This window comes from Engystomops pustulosus, chromosome 9, assembly GCF_040894005.1.
Source record: "Engystomops pustulosus chromosome 9, aEngPut4.maternal, whole genome shotgun sequence".
NCBI classification, from domain to species: Eukaryota; Metazoa; Chordata; class Amphibia; order Anura; family Leptodactylidae; genus Engystomops; species Engystomops pustulosus.
The window spans coordinates 93551235-93572678 of record NC_092419.1 but is presented as its reverse complement, the minus strand read 5'-3'; the positions used below and the strand labels follow the sequence as shown (position 1 = coordinate 93572678).

The following is a 21444-nucleotide window of genomic DNA, read 5'->3' as shown; positions in this document are numbered from 1 at the left end:
AGTACCACTCCAGACCATGGTTGGTGCTGTTTTTTGAAGAAAATTGCCATAGTATTTACTCCCTCTACAACATTTGAGACAACTCTACTGTTGTGTAAGGGAAACTTGATGTTCATTAATAAGTTTGTAAGTAGGAACATGTTCAGAATTGATTCAGGACACTAGCCAGGACACTATTTATAATCTGCTCTGCTCCTCCTGCTCTATAACATGCTGCCTGTAGATTGTACAAAGTGTCCCATCTGCAGGCAGCCTATTGTAGGGCAGGAGGTGCTGAGCAGATAGTACATAGTATCCTATCTGCAGGCAGCATGTTATAGAGCAGGAGGAGCTGGGGAGATTATTATGCTGCCTGCAGACCCGACACCATGTACAAAGAGCAGGAGGAGCTGGATAGATTATACACAGCATCCCATCTACCTGCTCTATAATATGCTTCCTGCAGATGGGAAACTATGTACAATCTTCTCAGCTTCCTCTATTGTCATAGTTTCAGGCATCATGTTATAGAGCAGGAAGAGCTAAGGGATTAACATGCTACCTGCAGATAGGACATGATGTACATAGAGCAGGAGAAGCTGAATAGATCATACACGGTATCCTATCTACCTGCACATAGGACACCATCTACAATCTGCTCAAGTTCTATACCATACTCTCCGCAGACAGAGCACCTAAGCAGATTGTACAACCAGCGCTACTCTAGCCAACAGGTTATGTCTGGTATTGCAGCTCAGCACTATTCACTAGGGTGATGAAGTGCAAAAGCAGACAACCCATGACCCAATGTGAGGCAGAAGTACAACTTTACCCAGTTTCTGACCCCTTTAACATACTGACACGTTCAAGTAAATCTCGTCAGCCAGTTCTTGGAAATCTTGGAAAGTTCTTGGAAATCACTCACCATTTGTAAAATCTGTCACAGCAATGAATTGTGGGTAACATAAGAGGTTTCCTACAGAAAGTTTATTATAGAAGCAGAGACACTAGAAGCTTCTTAGGAAATATTACAGGAGACAACCATCTGTTCTTACCTCCAGCTTTATCATACATGTTAGATTCTGTAATAATATAGAAAAGTTACACGCACTGCGCCTTGTGTGTATAGATATGAACACGTATTCATACAGTTCTCATTATAACCCGACATGACCATTCCCAAAGCCTGGAACAGACGCACCAAACATTCCAGAATCCTGCGGGACAGAGTTGAAAGACTATGAGCTTTTCTTGGATTTAGATGTTCCTGGAGGAAATTCCGGGATAAATGTATATCACCATATGTATACCTATCCATACATACACACATAGTACACATCCACCTATGTTACAAGATTTACAAGGTCTGGGGTAGAAGTCACTCTAGTCATCCCTGACATTTACAACCATGATACTAGTTCTTCCATAGTAGAAGTGTTTAAAATCTCCCAGCGGACAGGTAGTTAATCATATAGTAACCTTTATACATAGACTGTGCCTCTGGGATGTCAATCGTTAAACCTAATTCTTACTGTAGTAAATTACAAAATGACTGCGCCTACCACAGTCAGATCGAACTAAACTAGAATCCTGCCATATTATATTAAAGACTATAGAGGAAATGGACTTAAAAATCCCATTCACATTCTAAGTTTGGCAATGGTTAAAGGGGGGGTGGGGAGTGATGGTACCGCATCCCTTTAAGAGCGAGCGTCCATGATGAAACGATGAGGCACTTCACTCCCAACAAGCAGCAAAGTGAGATTTTAGATTCTATTATTGCCACTAATCCCTAAAAAAGGTACTGTCATTATATAGCGGTGACAACCCTGAAGTGAGATGCGGAGTCAAACGTAGTTTAATTCTAAAATCCTCAAAAATCTGTGGTCCCTTTTTTGTAACTTTAAACCAAAAAAATAAATAAAATTCCAAGCAAAATAAATGTCATTTCTGTTTAGTATGATTTTTTTTTTTTTTTAAAAGGATGAAGTATTAGAAATTGGGACTTAAAGGAAAACCAAAGCACCGCAGGCCTCTTACACCTAGAAGGGCGCCACCATCTCTGTACATTTATGATACAAGGAGCTGGGCTCTGCTGCCCTCTGCTGGCAGCCACGAGTCACTTCCTTTTGTATAGCAGCCGTCCGAGACTTTACTTGCGATCGTCAATGGTTTTAATGAACTCCACGGCGGCGGTGAACTGCATCCACCAGTATGACTCCTCTCCAGATAGACGGTTTGAGTAGAAGTTGTTGATGTACTGGACTGTGGACAGCAGGCAGGGAGGGTTTGCCTGGAAAAGTGAATAATGATGACCTGTCAGTAAAGTGGAGTACACACAACGCACTGCGTGCACCTTTTATATGCCAACACTATCCAAATGTGGGTTTAGTAAATGGCATAGTCCGATGGGGCACGGTGACCCCCTCCTTGTAAGACCCCAGACCACACCACCCATAGATATTGCACGGTGGCTTTTTTACCTGAAAGGACATCACTGTGTCACTAAGGACAGAGGCAATGCAGTGCTCCATTCCCTTTAGGAGTGGTTAGGGTTCAAGTAGTAGAAGATATACAATACCCACTGAGGGCGAATAGAGGGGAAATTGTTAAGGGGAATGGATCAAAATCCATTGTGATAAACCAATGGCACTTACTCATACATCCAGGTACCGTGACTATGGTAATATTCTTATATTTGTTATCCATGGCCTTCTTCCTTCTAAAGTCTACTTTGAAAATTATGTTAATGAGCCAGAGCGGCTACCCTCACCCCTGTGTGTTCTGGCGTTCCAGGCGGTTACACAGTCTCGTTCTCCTCCCTCAAGACTTGTGCAGTGAGCACTTCCTGCTGTAATCTCAGTACACCTCTAAAACCAGATCACAGAGGGGCTAGGGCAGTGGTGGCGAACCTATGGCACGGGTGCCAGAGGCGGCACTCCAAGCTCTTTCAGTGGGCACCCAGGCCATTGCCCAAGCACACCAGACAGGACTCAAAGAATTTTCCTGCAGTTCCAAACTACTTAAAAGAAGCTGCTTTCAGTGATATTTTAAAGTGATACATACTTGGTTACATGGGACTGTAGGAAGAGGGGAATGTGTAGACAGGGCTGAATTATCTTTGGAGGACCTTTTGCTGGCCCCACGATTCTCTGTGTACAGAGGGACACTGGAAAGAAGCTACAATGTTGCAAATATTCCATCTTTTTTTCTACTATGTTGGTGTCGTCAGGAGGCAAATATGATTGAACGTTGTTGAAGAACAGGGAGCAATAAGTTACTGCTTTATTTTTGGTTGGCACCTCGCGATAAACAAGGGGGCTTTGGGGTTTCAGTTTGGGCACTCGGTCCCTAAAAGGTTCGCCATCACTGGGCTAGGGTAACACGTCAGACTATGAATAAGTGGCCCTAGTTTATCATGATGGTAGATTTCCTTTTGCCAACTATTAGAAAAAAATTTGCAGGCAGGGCTGGGAAGGGCGGTTTAAAAAATAAATAAAACTCACCTCCTTACTCACCTCCTCTGTTGGAGCCATGCCCATATGTTTACGGGGGCATAGCAGCACTCCCTACTTCTGACAGCCTGGCACACCCACCTGCCTCCTGTCCCAGCACCTGATACAGCACTTGGCACTTGGAGGGTACGGTTGGGCGTGCCAGGGCCCAGAAATAGCTGAGTGGAGCAGCCATGCCCGTGTAAATTAGCAGGGGCACAGATCCAACAGACGACGGCGCGGGGCAACAGCACTCCCCAACCTGCCTGCTCATTTTTTTGTACTAGTCATAAAACCCCTTTAAGCATAAACCTGCGCCCACAGAAGTGGTACAACCACCTTACCTTAATAAGGACAAACACCAGTACAGGTACAAAATCATCCGCTCCTGGGACGGAGTACTCATTGGCGAGACTGAGAAGGTTCATAATGGTCGAACACATGCGAAGGATGCACTGCACCTTGTCCCTGGGGGTCTTGTATGCGCTGATGGTACGGATTTCAGCCTGTGCAGAAGGCCACGGAGCTTCCCTCAAGTACACCTTAAGGAAACCAAACAAAGCAAGACAATATTTAGTAGACCCCGATGGTAGATACATCATCAGCAGATATATTCAGTTTGTATGTTAAGCTGGAGTGCGGATTCACCATATGAGCATCAACAGCATAAAGACTGTAAGCTCTTGTGAGCAGCTCATCTCTATAGTTTTATTACTTGGTAATGTCTTATCTGCAAATATGATGGGGCTGTAGAAATGAGTATTAATCATCAATAATCATGAGCATAAGGCAAACTGACCTCAGGGATCTGTAAAGCTCTGTGATTGGCTGTCACTACTTTGGAAAGTCTTTGGATATGTTCATATAACACCCTGTGGAGAGAAAAGAGGTAATCAATTAGTTCTGCACAAGAACTACATCAAACCAGAATTGCAATCTTACTTCCCTGCTTCCCCACTAAGTACAGATATCTTATATATTCACAGGAGAGGGAATTAGTGTCTGACCACAGGGAATCCTGATGTTCTTAAGAATTAGACAGACATACAGATTCCTAATGTATACCATTCTCCCTCATTCTCCAAGTAGAATTTTTTTTTTGAACTACAACCACCTCCGCACGGCACAGACATGGCTATTCTCATCTCTACCATGACTGGATAAGAGGACGATCCCTTTTCTAGTGCCATTTACTACTGAATAATCCCTTTAAGGTGTACCTCTGGTTTTAAAGGGGACTATCCCACCAGGACAATTCGTGTCCATTGGGCATTGCGGGCGCTTGAAATTCCCTAGACCAGTGATGGAGAACCTGTGGCACTCTAAGCCCTCTCTGCAGGCACCCAGGCCATCATCCAGCATAAAGGTACCATTAAGGACTCAAGACCTCTTCCTACAGTCACAGGCAGCCCAGAACGTAACACTTCCAGCCCCATTTTAAAGTGACTTGAAGAGCAGAAGGAGTAAGTAGGTGTGGACAGACCTGGATTAGCATTGCGAGTCATCCTGTTAAGGGGGTCTTCGAGGGAAGCTACAATAATAATACAAATTTCTCCTCAGGACGCCAATACGTTTGAAACCTGTGATTTACTTTAAATTAGCATTTGGCACTTTATAAAAAATAATTGGCTTTTGCTTGTAGTTTTGGCACTCAGTCCCCAAAAGGTTTGCCATCACTGCCCTAGACCAATCTATAGAGCAATGTACAGAGCTGTGGACACCTTTGGTAGCATTTTTATTTATTATGGCGGTTTCCTTATCTTGCTGCACTTTTGCTTCATTCTAATAAGCCAATTAGGCTGTAGGGAAACCTAGGAGAGATCCATCCCGGCCCTTAGGGGTTGGTTGAAATGATAGAATTCATGTATCTATTGACTGGATATTCTCTTTCCCATCCCTATGTTATAGACTAAGCTCTAAAGCCAGAGGTACAGAGTACTAGCCTCCCATCTGTCACTCACTTCTCCCATCTGCCTCCTTTTCCCTCCAACTCACTGATCACGTAGTACGTCGCCATCCTGGTTGGGGTAGAAGGCCAGCTTGAAAATACGGTTCATCACGCTCCTCTCAATCGCTATTTGTGCGTCCTGGAGCTGCTCCTCGCTGGCATTCTGCCATATAACATCTTGGGCCATAGCACCATATAGAGACTGCAGGAATTCCTCCACTTGTGCTGTCTTATCATCCGCTGCTGTTAATTTTTGGAAATCTAGTGACAAACAAGAACACAAGACAAGTATGTGCAGTACAGTTCAGTTCTGGTAATGGCTTGTCTACCCATTCAGAACTATGAACTCCAATCTATTTCCAGATCTTCTCAATGCACACATGAAGTGCTAGGGTCTGTACGAACCACAATGCATTAAATTGTAGCCACATGTCATACTACTGATCAACATATAGTTTTGTATTCCCTTGGATATAAAATCCTATCGTTTCCATTTACCATTCATCTCATAATTGGAAACATTGAGAATGGGGACTTTATAGATTCCTAGTGAGGTTTACCTTGAATAAACTCCTGGATTTTCTTCTCTTTACTCTCCAAGAAAAGGCGAACGCAAACCGTAGTGAAGTAGCGAGTGGAGACCTCCTTGTCCCGCAGAACTCTCTGCAGCAGTCGCTCTAGGTGCGCCTGCGTGCTCTGTAAGCCCTGGCGACATCTGGTCAGGTATGCAATGTATGACGCTCTCTTCCTACAGTAACCAGAAGGGGGAAAAAAACTAAATGCAAGGTATTATCTATACATAGGAAATTATTAGACACACACACAATACTTCCTATAGACTGTATCAGGACTGTCCAAATGCACTTTCAGGGCTTATGGATGGCGTTAAGGAGAATGATCATGACCATCGTCTAGTTAGAGCAAAAAGGTTGGAACAGCGTATTAACATAATTATGCACACCCATAGCATACATGGCCCATTCTCCCTATCATGCTACCATGAGCCGGTGACGCCACGTAGCTCTCGAGAGCTGTAGCACATGCACGCTGAATCGCACACCTCGCCAAAACCTTGTGCAAGTACAAGGCTTCCAGGGTTGTTTCCGCAGCCGTACGGCAAAGCAGCCGGCTGTGCGATAGCCACATGTAGCGCACACGTGGTACAGCTCCCGAGAGCTTAGTGATGTCACCGGGTCTCGGGAGCATGAAAGGGAGGGCGAGCATTATTATGCCAATAGCCTAGTGTCCTGAGGAACGCAGGAGCGCTGAAGGGTCATTAGAACAATTATAAAATCAGACTATACAAGTCCTGAACCTTCAGCTTATCATGACCAGTCTAAAGGAATGTTTTGGTTAGAATGGGGATTTTCAAGTGGTAGATTTCCTTTAAAATTATGCAAATGAAACTGAGGGATTCCAAGCTCCTTTAAAACCTATTGAACCCTGGAGCTAATTTGCATAATTTTTAAAGCCTTAACCCTTTCACGACCCGGTAGCACGCAGTGTTTTCCCGCTGATCGCCGCCGGCCCATGCGCCGCCATCTTTTCGAGGATCGCCACTCCCCGTGACGTCATCGGGGAACGGCGATCCGTTGCCATGGTAGCCTCGGGTTTCAGGAAGACCCGAGGCTACTTTGGGTTAACCCATGCATTACAATGTGCTATCAGCACATTGTAATGTATGAGGAGTAGAATCCCCATATACTGCCATACTGTAGTATGGCAGTATATGATAGGATCATACAGACAACCTAGGGTTAAAGTACCCTAGGGAGTCTGAAAAATAGTAAAATTAAAAATAAAAAAAGTTAAAAAATTATAATAAAAAACCCTAAAAACTCAAATCACCCCACTTTCCCTAGAACTGATATAAATATAAATAAACAGTAAAAATCATAAAACACATTAGGTATCGCCGCGTCCGAAAATGCCCGATCTATCAAAATATGATAACATTTTTTCACTGCGTCTAATCCCGTAACGGAAAATCGCGCCCAAAGTCGAAAATGGCACTTTTTTGTAATTTAAAAAAATAAATAAATTCTATAAAGAGATCATAAGGTCGAACAGTCCTAAAATTGATAACATTGTAAACGTCATCAAATTTAGCAAAAAACGACACTACCCACAGCTCCGTACACCAAAGTATAAAAAAGTTATTAGCGCCAGAAGATGGCAAAATCCCCCAAAAAAATTTTGTACAGGAGGTTTTCATTTTTTTTAAATCTATGAAAACATTATAAAACCTATACAAATTTGGTATCCCCGTAATCGCACCGACCCAAAGAACAAAGTAGACATGTCATTTGGGACGCACAGTGAAATCCGTAAGATCCAGGCCCACAAGAAAACGGCACAAATGCGATTTTTTTTTATCAATTTCACTGCATTTGGAATGTTTTCCCCGCTTCCCAGTACACGGCATGGAATAATAAATACCATCACTATGAAGTGCAATTTGTTATGCAGAAAACAAGTTGTCACACAGCTCTGTACATGGAAAAATAAAAAAAAGTTATGGATTTTTGATCATGGAGAGTGAAAAATGAAAATGAAAAAACAAAAAAGGGCCAGGTCCTGAAAGGGTTAAAAGAAGCTAAAAGAAGAGCGGATCCTGCCAGAGGGGGCGTACACCAGTATGTCAGTGTGCTTGGTTTACAATCCTTCATCCTTGTGCTAGATGTCCTTTAAGTTGACTGCAAACATTTTCTCTGCCTGGTGATAACAGACAGATATGAAAATTTCCCAGACTGTGATCTATAGGAGAAGGGGTTAGAGAGCCCTTTGCTTGCAGCGTGGAACAATCTGAGCCATGTTCCTCTGTCACAGAACAGACAAGTGAGAAACACAAAGCCGGTCTAAAGACATCAGTGCAATGCAGCTTCTAGAGGCCCTAATACATCATATCTCTACATCATCCTCCATACCTGTAATCCTCCGCTATGGATGCAAGGATCTTGCTGCACGTCCTGCTATCAAATCGGCTCACACAGCGCATGGTCTCCTGAATCTGGGCCATTAGGTTCTTGTCCTGCAGATTGATGGCCTCCGCTAACTGGACTTTCAGAAAGCACACAATCTCATTGTCTAGAAAAGAAATAAAAAAAAAAAAAACAAAAAAAAAAAAAAACATGAAATTCTGTAGGATTTATATAAATAAAATCCAATTTACAAAAACCTGCACTAAAGGTACAGGTTACATGATGGCTATAGAAGTATATGGAGAGGGAGAAAAGAGGGGCTACTACTTATAGAGGCATATATCACTAAGACTACTATATCTCATTCCAGAGAGCTGGACTCACAGCTACACTTGTCATTACTATTATATAGTGTCCTCTATGCTACACCTCAACTTGTGACAGAGAGAGGGGTGCAAGATCTCTTCTGTACAGTGCGTGGGAGACATGATAGCAGCTTGTCTCCACTCACCAGCGCAGGGAAAACTTACCATCAGGGTCAGTATGATCAGGCAGACCATTCCGCGTAGAATGGGAGAGCATTGGGAATGCAACTGAATCTGCAGAGCATAAAGCTAATCGCAACTTCTTTTTTGCATCCCTACACAGACAAAGAGAAAGTCAAGTGTGCAGCAATCTGTAAATGTATCCTGTCATACAAGAACAGTCTATATGCAGGTATGTTATCCTCGAGACTGGCAATAATAGAGGGGAAGAATCATATACCTGTATGAGAAGGTGGAGTCTGCTGGGGGAGCGGTCTGACTGGCAGAATCGGGAAGATCATCGGATGTCATATTCTGCAAGGCTTCTTCTCGAGGGGAGTCGTGAAGACTTTCCCCATCACCGACCACATCTAAAACACAGGACACTACAAGTTAAGACACATGCATTAAGAATATGGTCCTCAGGCGCCTCAGAGTCTTGCTGTACAGACAGCCAAAAAATAGCTTTTGCTATGAAATCTATGTGGTCTGCAGGGACTAAGGATATACGTATATATGGGTAATTTCACACGGCTAACCTGTGGCCTCATAAGAGCCGGTAGCTCCTTCATTTGGGCTAGTCCGCTTGATGGCATTCCTATACTTATCAAGGATGTCTTCTGCGGCCTGAGAATGAGGACCAAGTCTGGATGTTGCGTCATCTGCAAATTAAAAACCATCATCCCATCAGTTCTTCTGTGACTCCTCACATGGACATTACTGTACAGAAAGCAGAAAGTGAACCCGCACCTGCCATGGAGAATCTATCCTGCCCAAGCTCTTCCTTATCCTTGTCCTGCTTCTCCTTCTTCCGGAAGGGAATAGGGGCTGAGAATAGAGACAAAATAATTATGGGCACCATATGTTGACTACCTGGTGATTAAGAAGGATGCTGCACAAAAATGTTACCTTTTGGCATTGCGGACACAAAGCGTTTCCTCCACCAGGGCTTGTTTCGGTCGGAGCGCTCGTCATCACTGTCTTTCCTTTCTTCTGGCTACAAGAAATGACATTCGTAAAGAATTAATGAATGGGAATAAAAGTGAAATGACAAAGCAGACCTTGGTCTAAAATTTCTACTAATGCTGGAAAATCCCTGTGTTTCACTGATTTCTGAAGGCACATCTTGGTCCAGATCAGGACCCACTAAAGATCAACAGAACAGAATAGAACAGAATTTTCTTTGTCACCAAAGATCAAGGGATAGTTTTGATTATTTTATGTTTACCACTGATAGAGGAGCTGACAGTGGGCGTTACGCGTCTGGGTCTACCGCAACTACCATGGAGAAATATAAAATACAGTCAGGGGACCCCTGGCCTGACACACTAAAGAATGAAGGATGTGCACCATTATATACATGTTGCACTGCACATTGTACGACATTAGGGCTCATACACATGAACGTGTGCTTGTCCGGGCCATAACCTGAGCGTGCACAGAGCCAGTAGGAGGAGGGGTAGTACTCCTCACCACTCTCCTCTACATAGAAAGACTGTGTGCTCCTCTATTGGGGCCGTGATACAGCCACAAATTGTGCGGCTGTATCACCAGCCAGAATACGGTCGTGTGTATGGGGCCTTGTGTGTATATAACAGAGCACATCTTCCACAGTGCAGCTCAGATAAGAAATGTTGGGGAGGGGACAGAGAAAATGACAGGACTGGAATCTCATCTCTACTTCCTGTACTATGTACGCTCTTTATGTGCGCATATATATGCTGCATGTCTGTATATGGTAAATGATGTGCATATATTTTGTGTGTGTATTTGCTGTATTTTTCTATATGGTATTGTATTTATGTGGTGTGCACATTCTGTATGTGTGTTTAGGATCTGCATATTGTGCATGTATAAGTGGATATATCTGTACATAAAGTTTGTGGAGGGCACCATTCAGAAGGCTGTTGTGGGGTCCTGCCTCTCCTAGTTACCCCCAGTGTAAAACAGTCATTCCACACAATCCTGAATTGAAGCTATTGTTTTTTTTACCCCATTATGATCCATAACCATTAACATTTCTACACAATTGCCTGGGTGGAACATCACATCTAAGGAAAATGAAACTTGCCGTTTATGCAATTTTATCCTTAGCATATAATTTATTCCAAATATCTTCTATATAACAAAATATGGTACAGCTTGTCTTGGATATAGCATACCTCCCCCCTTGAAGAATCCTTGCTGGGTGAGGACGATGAGGACTGCGAAGCATTGATACCCGCTGAGGTGCCCAATACCATCCCACTAGGTGGCAACTCCCGGTCTTCTGTTCCTGCTCTTCTTGCCCAGCCAGGATCACTCATAGGCCGACGTATAGACGTGGCTATGTCAGAGCTGCGGCTACGAACCAGTCTCTCTGGGCACGAGTGCCTTTGTCTATAGGCGTCAGTGTCCATAGGAACAAAGACATGGGATCCAAAAGTAGGTAATCGAGCTTCATTGCCTCCCAGGGCACCTTCCAGAATCGGGGGATCAGGCGGAGGATGAGAGGGTCTTGCATAATGTACTTTAGGCCGCACCACTAAACAAATGACAAAAATATACATATCGCTTTTTAAATTTACCTGTAAATAGTTCAATCACATTATGCTACACAGTCATATCAAAGCCGGAGGGTTAAAAAATATCTTCCACAGATTCAATAACATCAGAGATTTCCACTGCCACATTGTAATTCAGCATGCTGTGTCATTGCACCAAATTAAAGTGTTTATAACATTTAATGCAAATGGCGACATACACCAAGTATCACTACAACATACAGAATACACTACGCTGCTATAGGTTACCTTCATTAGACGCTGGGGCTAAGGGATCAAACATCGCCAGCAATGACTCCGTCTGGGAAGGTGGGGACGTGATGTGATGAACATCTGGAAATAAACAAGTACATTACTGAACTTACTGGGATCTCATCATGGACAAAAAGCCTCCACTCAAAGGATGGACAGATAGGTTTGGTCTTATGCCAGTTTGGAATAGGGCGTTTAATGTTCGGAGGTCTATAGGTGTTCAATTATTTTATTTACTATTTTTATGTATAGGATACATACTGGGGACACAGTCCTCCACTTCTGGACTTGTTACCGAATCCTTTCCTCCAAAGTCAGAGCTACATTCAGAGCGGAGGTCTTCTATCTTGTTGGGGATGTCCTCAGAAGTCGCGCTGATGCCTTTAAGAAGAAGAAAGATCATATAAGTATATATGTCCTCATCTCTTACATAGTCAAGACATATAGGCAACTCTGGATCTTACCAGACACTACACTCAGACCTGGAGTACTGGGCCTGGAGCTGACCTCCCGCACCTCGGTGTCATCGGATGTACTCCCCAACCCTGAGCAGCTCTCCAGCTCCTGCAGCCGCTCTTCCTGCTTCAAGTCTGGGGCTTCTGGGAAAAAAAGAGGCTGCGTCATCAAGATGTTTTATGGATCAAAAGAGAGGCTCAAATAGATCAAGATCCAAAAAGAGGATAAGCCACCGCAGCCTGATACACAAAGGTGTACAAAACTCCTACAACGAGGACTGTTGTGAAATAAGTCAGTGTGCCATGGGTCCTCATTTACTCATGGCCCGAATCCATAAAATGGGCCATGACAAAGGTGACGTCATACGTGCACAGTTGGACAGTCAAACACTTTTTTTTCCTTTACTCTACAATTCCAGAGCAATCCATGCTGGCTTTGACACCCTCGGGTAGGTGGAGCAACCTACTTTTGGCCAATATATGGCTTAGCAGCGGACACAGACATCAGCATGTGAAAGTGAATATGGAGACTCACCCGAATCACTGGGGAGGACCTCTACACTCCACGCTTCACTGGTGGTCTCCGAAATGGTGGATCCAGTGCAAGGGTCAAGCAGTATGGAGCCTGATCCGGGTAAGCAAAGCAGACTGCCCAGCATGCTCTCCGCAGCTGCACCTGGAATACAATGGAGATTTACAGGAATTATACAAATTCAGCCAATGAGCAGTCACAATTGAGCAGATTGAATGACCTTACTTCTAGGGTATCCATCACAGTGACACGGCTTTCTATGTATATATACATGGCCATCGCTCTGCCCTGGGTTTCCAGGATCAGTCTTGGTCCTTGCTGACCCAGTCTGATCACCCAGCTATGGCAATTCTAGAGAACTATGAAATCTGTACATATTATGAGCTGCAGTGCACATTTTGTTTGGGATTCAAAATAATGAGGACCCCCTGCAATACAGTGCAAACTGGTGACCCCTTCACTCCGTCACAGACTTATTAAAGCCCACTATTGACAATGAAGTTGCTTATAAAACATCAGATAAGATGTCCAAACCCAGTAATATTGGCTGCACAGTTTGACCATCATAGTGCAAATATGGGGGCTCATGGCTCAACCTAGAATGTCAGGCAAATAAGGGTCAGGCAACTAGAATTCAATGCGGCTCTCCAGCTATAATCCAATGTCTATAGTCCCTATAGGCAACACATAAAAGCTGAGCCAAGCATGGATAGGTATCATCTATGGTCCCTAAGGACAGGCAGTCACATATCAAGTTATGACTACATTTTTAATTTAACATTATAGACTAATCCTACGCTAAGGGCTAAAATAGGAGAGACGCCTTATCCTGGCTGTTGAACCCCTTTAAATGTCACAATCACCCATGACTAAGGCACCCAAGAATGTAAACAAAGAGCGGAGGTTCCTAGATCCCTAGCACCAAGGTTAGATAATAATGGTTCAACACAAACTGCAAGAGATAATATAATGCTACTGAGACAGTAATAATATAATAAATATAATATTATATATATATATATATATATATATATATAAAATAAAAAGTAATACGGCAGCTAAAGGGCACAAAATATGTATAGTTTTGGTGTGAATGATCATACATATGAATAACCACTAGAGGGCGACACAGTCACCAGGACAATACACAGTCATGTAGTAATATTACATGTAATGATGGTTTCAGCACTTCCCCATACAACTATATAGACACCAAAGACTCGTGACCTTGTATAACGTGGCTGATAAATCCTGACGCCAATGAGGAATACAGCTGCCAACACCAACATGGAAACCGCAAAGAGAAAGAACAGCTCGAGATATACGGCAGCAGGGAAATAATCCAGACATGCGGCGGTGAAGGCTTCCATTACGGGTCTACACCCCTGGAACCCCTCTCCTGTTATTGTGTCTCAATAACTACGGATTTTCTACAGAAACTAACAATTTTCTAAATACTTTGCTTGTTCCTCAGTTACTCCTCCCAGCAATGTAAAAATTAATTGACAACAACCAACCCTTATCAAAGGGGTAAGGAAATAATCAGCCCATTGCAAAATCTGGATAGGGACTATGCCCCATTGACTATGTGGGCGATCCCTCTGCTCTCACTGCCATGCAGGTCTCATCAGGGTATTTGCTCTGAGAGTCTATCATTTTTAATTATTTTATACCCACATCGGTTTTTGCACTGTAAAATGCCAGAGATCACATGTTTGTCCATTTTGGGCTGCATCAGTTTAACCTTTATTATTTTTATATACAGCTGTCTATTACAGAATGTAACATTAACAGTGGATATCTCCGTTCAATCTGATATTAAAGGGGAGGTTTGACTGTTAAATGACACCAGGACTCAAGTTTCTAGAAGATATAACCAGAAGGAGCTTCAGGGAGACAGGGCCTCAGCTTCTGGTAGTTGAACCAGGGACTGTGCTGAATAGTTCAATATTTTGAGCCAGAAGCAATGCAGGGACATCCAGCCATCAATGAATGGTTCAAGCAACACTGTCCTAAAAGGAGAATGCAAATCCAAAAGAAGAACTTGATTGGAACTCACCAACTCCATTAAAATTGTTGAGCTTTATTCATCCAAGATGGGACAATACAAAGGTGCAAAGATAAGGTGCAAAACAAATGTCAATCTGATGCGTTTCAGACGCTAAAGGTCCTTAATCATAGATCTATCCTTATCCTTGCACCTTTGTATTGTCTCATCTTGGATGAATAAAGCTGAACAATTTTAATGGAGTTGGTGAGTGCCAATCAAGTTCTTCTTTTGGATTTGCATTTGCTTATTAAAGTGGAAGACACTTTCCTGAATTGAGCACCTGGTGGTGAGCGCACCTGTTCTGTTCCTTTGCATCCCTAAAAGGAGAATCCCTTATCTGCTAACCACATCTCCAGTGTATTTCTGGGAAAAGACAATCAGATCACACCTTGAAAACCACACTCCATTGTCTTTGTCTCTTACCAGCAATCTCTTGCAGTCGGTCTTCATCAATATTGGGGTCAAAGTCGCTGCCAAGTACATCTGTGCTCCACGTCTCACTGACAGTCTCGGAGATATCTCTGTCTTCAGTCAATCCCATCATATCCCGGATCTCAAACTTACGCAGCTTATCATCAAGATTGTCCTGCGTTGTAGCTACAAATGGGGTGGGGAGGATAGTTATTAATGATCCAACTTATACCAATGCAACACGGTTCTCTTCAGAGGACCCGATTACTCACCTTGTTCATGCTCCAGTAGCTGCAGCGCCTCCACCCCATTACTGCCTGAAGGCCCAGCACCGAGCTCCGACACCGATTCCCCCTCCAGATCCAGGGAGGACACGGAGTTGGATCGGTTTGAGGGACCTGGTGTAGACAGATTTTCTTCTTCTATGTTATTTGAATTGACGGCCAAATCAGTAAGTAAATGTTAAAGTCTCATTATTAAATGACAACAAATAGTAGAAATCATACAGAACTACACATATTATGACAGCCGTCTCATTGCAGGGACTTCCTATCCCTTCTATATAGAATCAGCCGCAACCCCATTCTTTTCAGTGATGAATGGAGCAAAGTTGTGCAGTTTTTTCCGACAAGTTTGGAAAATACTGTAAATTGTCATAGTACTGATCCGGTAGCCCCATGACTATGCTCACCTTGATTAAAGGCCACCGGTTCCCTTATTGCCCACTTTTCAAGACGGTGCCCAGACACAAGTTACAGGGGGTCACATGACCAACTTCAGCCAATGAGTGACCACTGAGTAAGTCACCTCCTCTGTTCTCACCAAGGTCCTAGGAGACCACTCATTGGTCGAAGTGTGTCCCACGAGCACACAAAATTTACATCTGGGCGTAGTTCCGAAAAACAGATATACCAGATGCCGAGGGAATGAGCAAGTTGGATTTTTTCAGCCTGATCCTTGCTCATTGGAGAGAAGTCTGTTCATTTTTGTTTCTATTAGGCTACATTCAGACGATATATGCCCACCGTACGCTCACCCCCGCCCCTCACCATAGGCATATACATGTCCTATCTTTCTACGGGCTATGGAGCGGTACGGTGCCGCATATGTACTGCACCGTACCGCTCCCGTACAGGGTCGTGAGCCCATAGGAGTGTACGGGGGACATATATATCGGCCGTATATACGTCCCCCACACATGTGTGTGAATGTAGCCTTAGACTTCTATTTGGCTGAACAACTGTACATTTGTGTTAGGAAGTTTGAAGAGGCAGCGGTCAGCTGAACAAATGTTTGGCCCACAACTCTCTCTTATGCGCATAGGACGTACGCCCTTGACGAAGAGACACAGTACAGAGAAAGCCCAGTGATAAAATGAATCTCAAAGATCTCACCTTCTGAGATGCCTTCAAGGTTATCACTGCAGAGAGAAAAGCGCAAAGTCTTGTCAGGCTTCCCATGAAGCTTTGTGTCGTCTACAGGAACCTCCGCTTGTCCGCCGTCCACAAGCTGCATATTCAGAACCTGAAAACGTTACAGATACAAGGCACAGGATGATTTGCCATTTTCATGATGAAGGTCAAAAGATTAGAGATCCCTAAAGAAAAGTTGTTCATGAGCTAATGGATGGAGACCATCTGCTATGGAGTCTCCCATAGACAGCACATGGAGAGCTTGTGCCATAGGGAGACAAAGTAGCTCTATATTCTGATAAGATGTATTACAAAGTCTCCTAGATTCACTTGTTTTATGCATATATGCAAAGTTTTTTAGTTTTTTTTAAAGAAAAGTTAGTGCCACAATGATATAAACAAGTGATTATCACCTCATTCTCGGACATCATGCCGGGTGTTAGTTGCGGCCCAGTTCCCAGTGAAATTACGAGCACTTCCTCGGGTTGATCTTGGGTCACAGCGTCTTGAGGTGACCCTTCATGTTCGGCCTCCAGAAGGCTTGTCTTGCTCCGACTGCGAGTCACTGTGTTCAGAGAAATGACAATATATTATGTCACCCGTTGTAGCTGCCAGAAACCTTCACAGCAAAGCACAACAGTCTACTCCATTCACTTCTTACTGCTGCAGATGGAGAAAAGCCATTTCTTCTTTTTTTTTATTACAAATTAAGGAAACATAAGGGGGGGGAATATGATAGTGAGGACACTATAGAGCAGTGATGGCGAACCTTTTAGAGACCGAGTGCCTAAACTACAACCAAGACCCACTTATTTATCACAAAGTGCCATTCAGCTCACTGAGGACACCAATGAAGCAGATCCCCTAGACAGAAAGAATTGTCAAGGCCAGAGCAGGAGCTACAATGATAAATCCAGTAGTCCCAGGTAGTCCTGTCACTTTAAAATAGCTCAGTACACAGCAAGCCCTGGGCTCTCTGGGACTGCAGAAAGATACCTGGAGTCCTCTCTGGTGATGGCCTGGGTGCCCACAGAGAGGGCTCCGAGTGCCGCCTCTGGCACCCGTGCCATAGGTTCGCCACCACTGCTATAGAGCAACAGATCACAGACTGGGGATACCTGCACATGTACAATATGGAATAAACAATGGGCCTCTACGTTATCGATTTGTGAAGTCTGCACATTTGATAGTAGAAATGACTGTCCAAGCCCCAAACAGGGGCCGCAAAGGGACCCAGTGCAAAACCCAACTGTGTTTATGACCCCAGAGAAATGAATGTGTTCACACACTATCCATTTAAATATATGGACAGCACACAGGCAAGAGATACACATTTTCAGTGGTGGTAGGGTTCTGACCTAGAAACTCTGTACCCAATTAGACTAATTGTTCATGTAAAAAGATGTCTTTCTATGGCAGTTATAAGAAGACGGTCATTATCTTATCGTAGAACTAATGACTTAGAATAAAAAAAAAATTTGGTAAAGACCCAAACAATAAAGTTATGAAGTTACCAATAAAAAAAACTACAGCTCTTACTACAAAAAAAAAAAAAAAAAAAAGAAGTCCATCCCAGTTCTGCCAACAGAAAAATAACATTATGGATCTATGATTTTACATTAAAGGAAACCTACCACTTATACTGGCAGGTTTCTGATGGAAATACCGAGCACCAGCTCAGGGTGAGCTGGTGCCGGAGCTTATTCTTGTTAGTGTTTTAAACCGCGGTATCGAGCGCGTACCTGCCTGCGCCGGCTATAAAGTTTAAAAAGTGTTTTAAACCGCGATACCGCGGTTTAAAACACTAACGAAAATAAGCTCCGGCACCAGCTCACCCTGAGCTGGTGCCCGGTATTTCCATCAGAAACCTGCCACTACGAGTGGTAGGTTTCCTTTAAAGGGTTATATCATTCTCAGCTAAATGGAGCAGCTCTTCCTCCAACAAGCGAGGAGTTTCAGACTTGGGCTTGACCGTTTCCGTAACTCCCATTAAGGAAAGGAGTTGCGGAAACCTCACACGCTTTGGCGGGAGTCGTAGAAACCGTTAATAGCACACACTGTTGCGGGAGTCACAGAAACAGCATGATAGAGCTTTTCTTAATTGAGCCGTGAATGGCAGCGATCTTTAAATTATAATGCATGTTAAGTACATTAATATCAAACCCCTGAAAACCATTAAAGAAATATTTTACGCTCTCAGGTCAATGATCTATACAAAAGATATGAAAAAAAAAGAAGAATATATACATCAATGCACTACAAAACACTACAAAGGACTGATGCGTATATACCAGGAGCTAGAAGCGGGCACATGGACACAAATACTCATCCAGCCACTAATATACTGGCAGCCCTGAGTATGGACACATATAGCACATTGTGGGCACATGCAGGTGATAAATAACTCGATGGCGAGTTTCAGAAGAGCAAAACCAGATGTAAACTAAGCTTGCCAGAAATAACTGCACAATTCCCAGCCATGCCGGATAGATTCCGTGGTGCCAAGGAGCATGCCAGGCCAGAGGGTGCGCATACACCACATGGGGAGATTTTGCTCATAGATTTTTAAGCTGTGGAGAAGGTTATGAAATAGAATAACAATGGGTAATAATATACAATGCTCATTTTATCATCATCTTGCGGCATCTCCATATAAAGATGAATTGTGTTCCATTAATTTGCACTTTATCTGAACAGGAGTAAAGAGAAGATGGGGCACCTCAGGTGTCAACCAGATGGCATGCCCACCATATGGCGAGACATTACTGAACGATCCAATCATCATGAATCAGGTCATGAGCCCAGTAGTTTCCTCGGCTGTGACACTGCCCTCTAGTGTAGTCGGATGCTTTTTGCAAATACTAGATTGGCAGAAGTTTGGAGCATTGAGTTTCTGCTCTGTAGGTTATAGACTGGAAACAAGATGCTAGTGTGAACAGTGCAATGACATGAAGTTAGCAAACATGCACTGGATAACCATGAAGGGGTCGCCGCTCAGCACATGAATTAGATAGAAGACCAATGAAGGTTTTTCCAGCAAGCTTAGGCCTTATTCACATGTGTAATTTATAGCATCAGTAATTGTGAGCCAAATACAAGCATAGAGACTAGAGAGATGAGAATTTGCTGGATTGGGCAGACAATAACCAATGTGTGAATAAGGAGTTAGTGACATGACAAGATGGCTGAAGCTCTCTTCCATGACAGAATGATGCCCTAGTTACACACCAAAAGGAGTCACCAGGTTAATGTGAGCCGAGAGATTTGAAGCAGACGTGTCCCAGACTGTCATGGCGGCAAGCTGCTGCCCTACGGAGTGAATGGGTTAAGAATTTGCAAAGACAGAATAAAATTAGATCACGAAATTAAACACCGGACCTGAATAAATATCTTGAAGGTGCTGCTCACATATGTACAATCTGCTCAGCTTCTCCTTGTGTATAACATTCTGTCTACAGATAGGACACTATGTATAACCGGCTCTATAACATGCTGCCTGCAGATAGGACACTATATACAATCTGCTCAACCCCTCCTGCTCTATAACATGCTGCCTGCAGATAGGACACTAAGTACAATCTGCTCAGCTCTTCCTGCTCTAGAACATCCTGCCTGCAGATAGGACACCATGTACAATCAGCTCAGCTCCTCTTGTTCTATAACATGCTGCCTGCAGATAGGACACCATGTACAATCACAAGCTCTGATCGCTAGGCGGCTTCCCAGACTTCTGCTCGCTATGTCTAGCACAGTAGATGTGGTCAAAAGATGCAGGTTCATCAAGTTCAACCTGTACGCTCTACAAGTCTGCGCCTACATAGAAAACAAGCAGAAGCAGAACAAGTTTGAAAACAATGGGGCATCTGTCATGATCGTGTGAAGCCTGTATTTAGGACAACATGACCTCTAATTGAGGTATTCAGCATTGAAAAGAGAGGCTGCTTTTCTACATGGACATCACACGGGCCGTGTCTGGTACTGTGGGCTCCATGGGTATTAATACTGTATGTCAATTACATTTCACATTCACCATCTACAAAAATGTAACGCACATAAAGGTGATCACTGATTTGGTCATGAACCTTACCTATAGGTAGTCTGTTCTTTCTGCAGGCTGGGGTGGTAGCAGGAGACAGCTGAGGGGTGCTGTAAGGGGTGGTGTCATGGTTGTTTTTGCCTGGCTTGGTTTGGGGCACTGTAGCCAGTAGGTTTTCCAGGGCCATCCTGTCCTCCTCTCGCAGCTGATCACCAGATATGACGCCACGCAAGAATCCAAGCTGGAAGACAGAAAGAACATTAGACACAAGTCAGAGGGTTTGTCCAGGATGTATTTGCTTCTTTTAAAGTAAAAACCACCACATCTATCCAATGGTGGATCTCATTGGACTGAGATGCAACACCACACAAAAACCAGCGGACAGATGTACTGCAGTGTCTGGAGCAAGGCAGCCATGTTTGCCAAATCCAGGGCGGCCCCTTTATACATTGCTATTAGGTAGGTACAGCTTCAATAGGAAAAAACACAAAAAGTTCTGGCACTCACCAAAGTAACAAGTTGGCTGTAAGTCATATACACAACCGTGCGACTTAACCCTTCCAGGAGATTTACAGACGATAACGGAGGAGTTTCAACCGCTCTGCCGCCAATGACAACATCCAGGAAAGCAGCAACGCAGCCCTATAGATGGGAAGGGAGAATAGAAGGTTTTATACCAGTTATATAATAAATAATATCTTTATTTATATAGCGCACACAGATTGCGAGCCCCATTGGGGACAGGGACTGATCTGGCGCTGCGTAATCTAATCAACCTACCAGTATGTTTTTGGAGTGTGGGAGGAAACCGGAGGACACCCACGCAAACAATAAGAGAACATACAAACTCAGATTTTGACCTGGATCGTACTTGAACCCAGGACCCC

The 21444-nt window shown here is 43.6% G+C and overlaps 1 protein-coding gene across 8 annotated transcripts in view; it reads right to left on the bottom strand.

Annotated features, from left to right (window-relative positions):
• Positions 1–947: 947 nt before the first annotated feature.
• The window catches only part of GAPVD1 (GTPase activating protein and VPS9 domains 1), a 43788-nt gene continuing 23291 nt past the window's right edge, over positions 948–21444 (bottom strand). Inside the window, exons 5-27 of one of the 8 annotated variants that reach the window (XM_072123633.1) lie at positions 21065–21199; positions 20609–20798; positions 19750–19830; positions 16935–17086; positions 16504–16633; positions 15382–15531; positions 15122–15295; positions 12652–12792; positions 12144–12260; positions 11923–12042; positions 11659–11742; positions 11029–11390; positions 9776–9863; positions 9617–9694; positions 9406–9528; positions 9108–9237; positions 8873–8982; positions 8349–8508; positions 5982–6169; positions 5469–5682; positions 4273–4345; positions 3818–4015; positions 948–2272 (exon numbers count right to left, since the gene is read on the bottom strand). In XM_072123633.1, coding sequence (XP_071979734.1) covers positions 2132–2272; positions 3818–4015; positions 4273–4345; positions 5469–5682; positions 5982–6169; positions 8349–8508; positions 8873–8982; positions 9108–9237; positions 9406–9528; positions 9617–9694; positions 9776–9863; positions 11029–11390; positions 11659–11742; positions 11923–12042; positions 12144–12260; positions 12652–12792; positions 15122–15295; positions 15382–15531; positions 16504–16633; positions 16935–17086; positions 19750–19830; positions 20609–20798; positions 21065–21199 — 3339 coding nt within the window. In that variant the 3' untranslated portion in view covers positions 948–2131. Of the gene's footprint in view, positions 2273–3817; positions 4016–4272; positions 4346–5468; positions 5683–5981; positions 6170–8348; positions 8509–8872; positions 8983–9107; positions 9238–9405; positions 9529–9616; positions 9695–9775; positions 9864–11028; positions 11391–11658; positions 11743–11922; positions 12043–12125; positions 12261–12651; positions 12793–15121; positions 15296–15381; positions 15532–16503; positions 16634–16934; positions 17087–19749; positions 19831–20608; positions 20799–21064; positions 21200–21444 lie in introns of all 8 variants that reach the window. The other 7 variants (XM_072123634.1, XM_072123631.1, XM_072123632.1 and 4 more) reach the window with 7 other exon arrangements.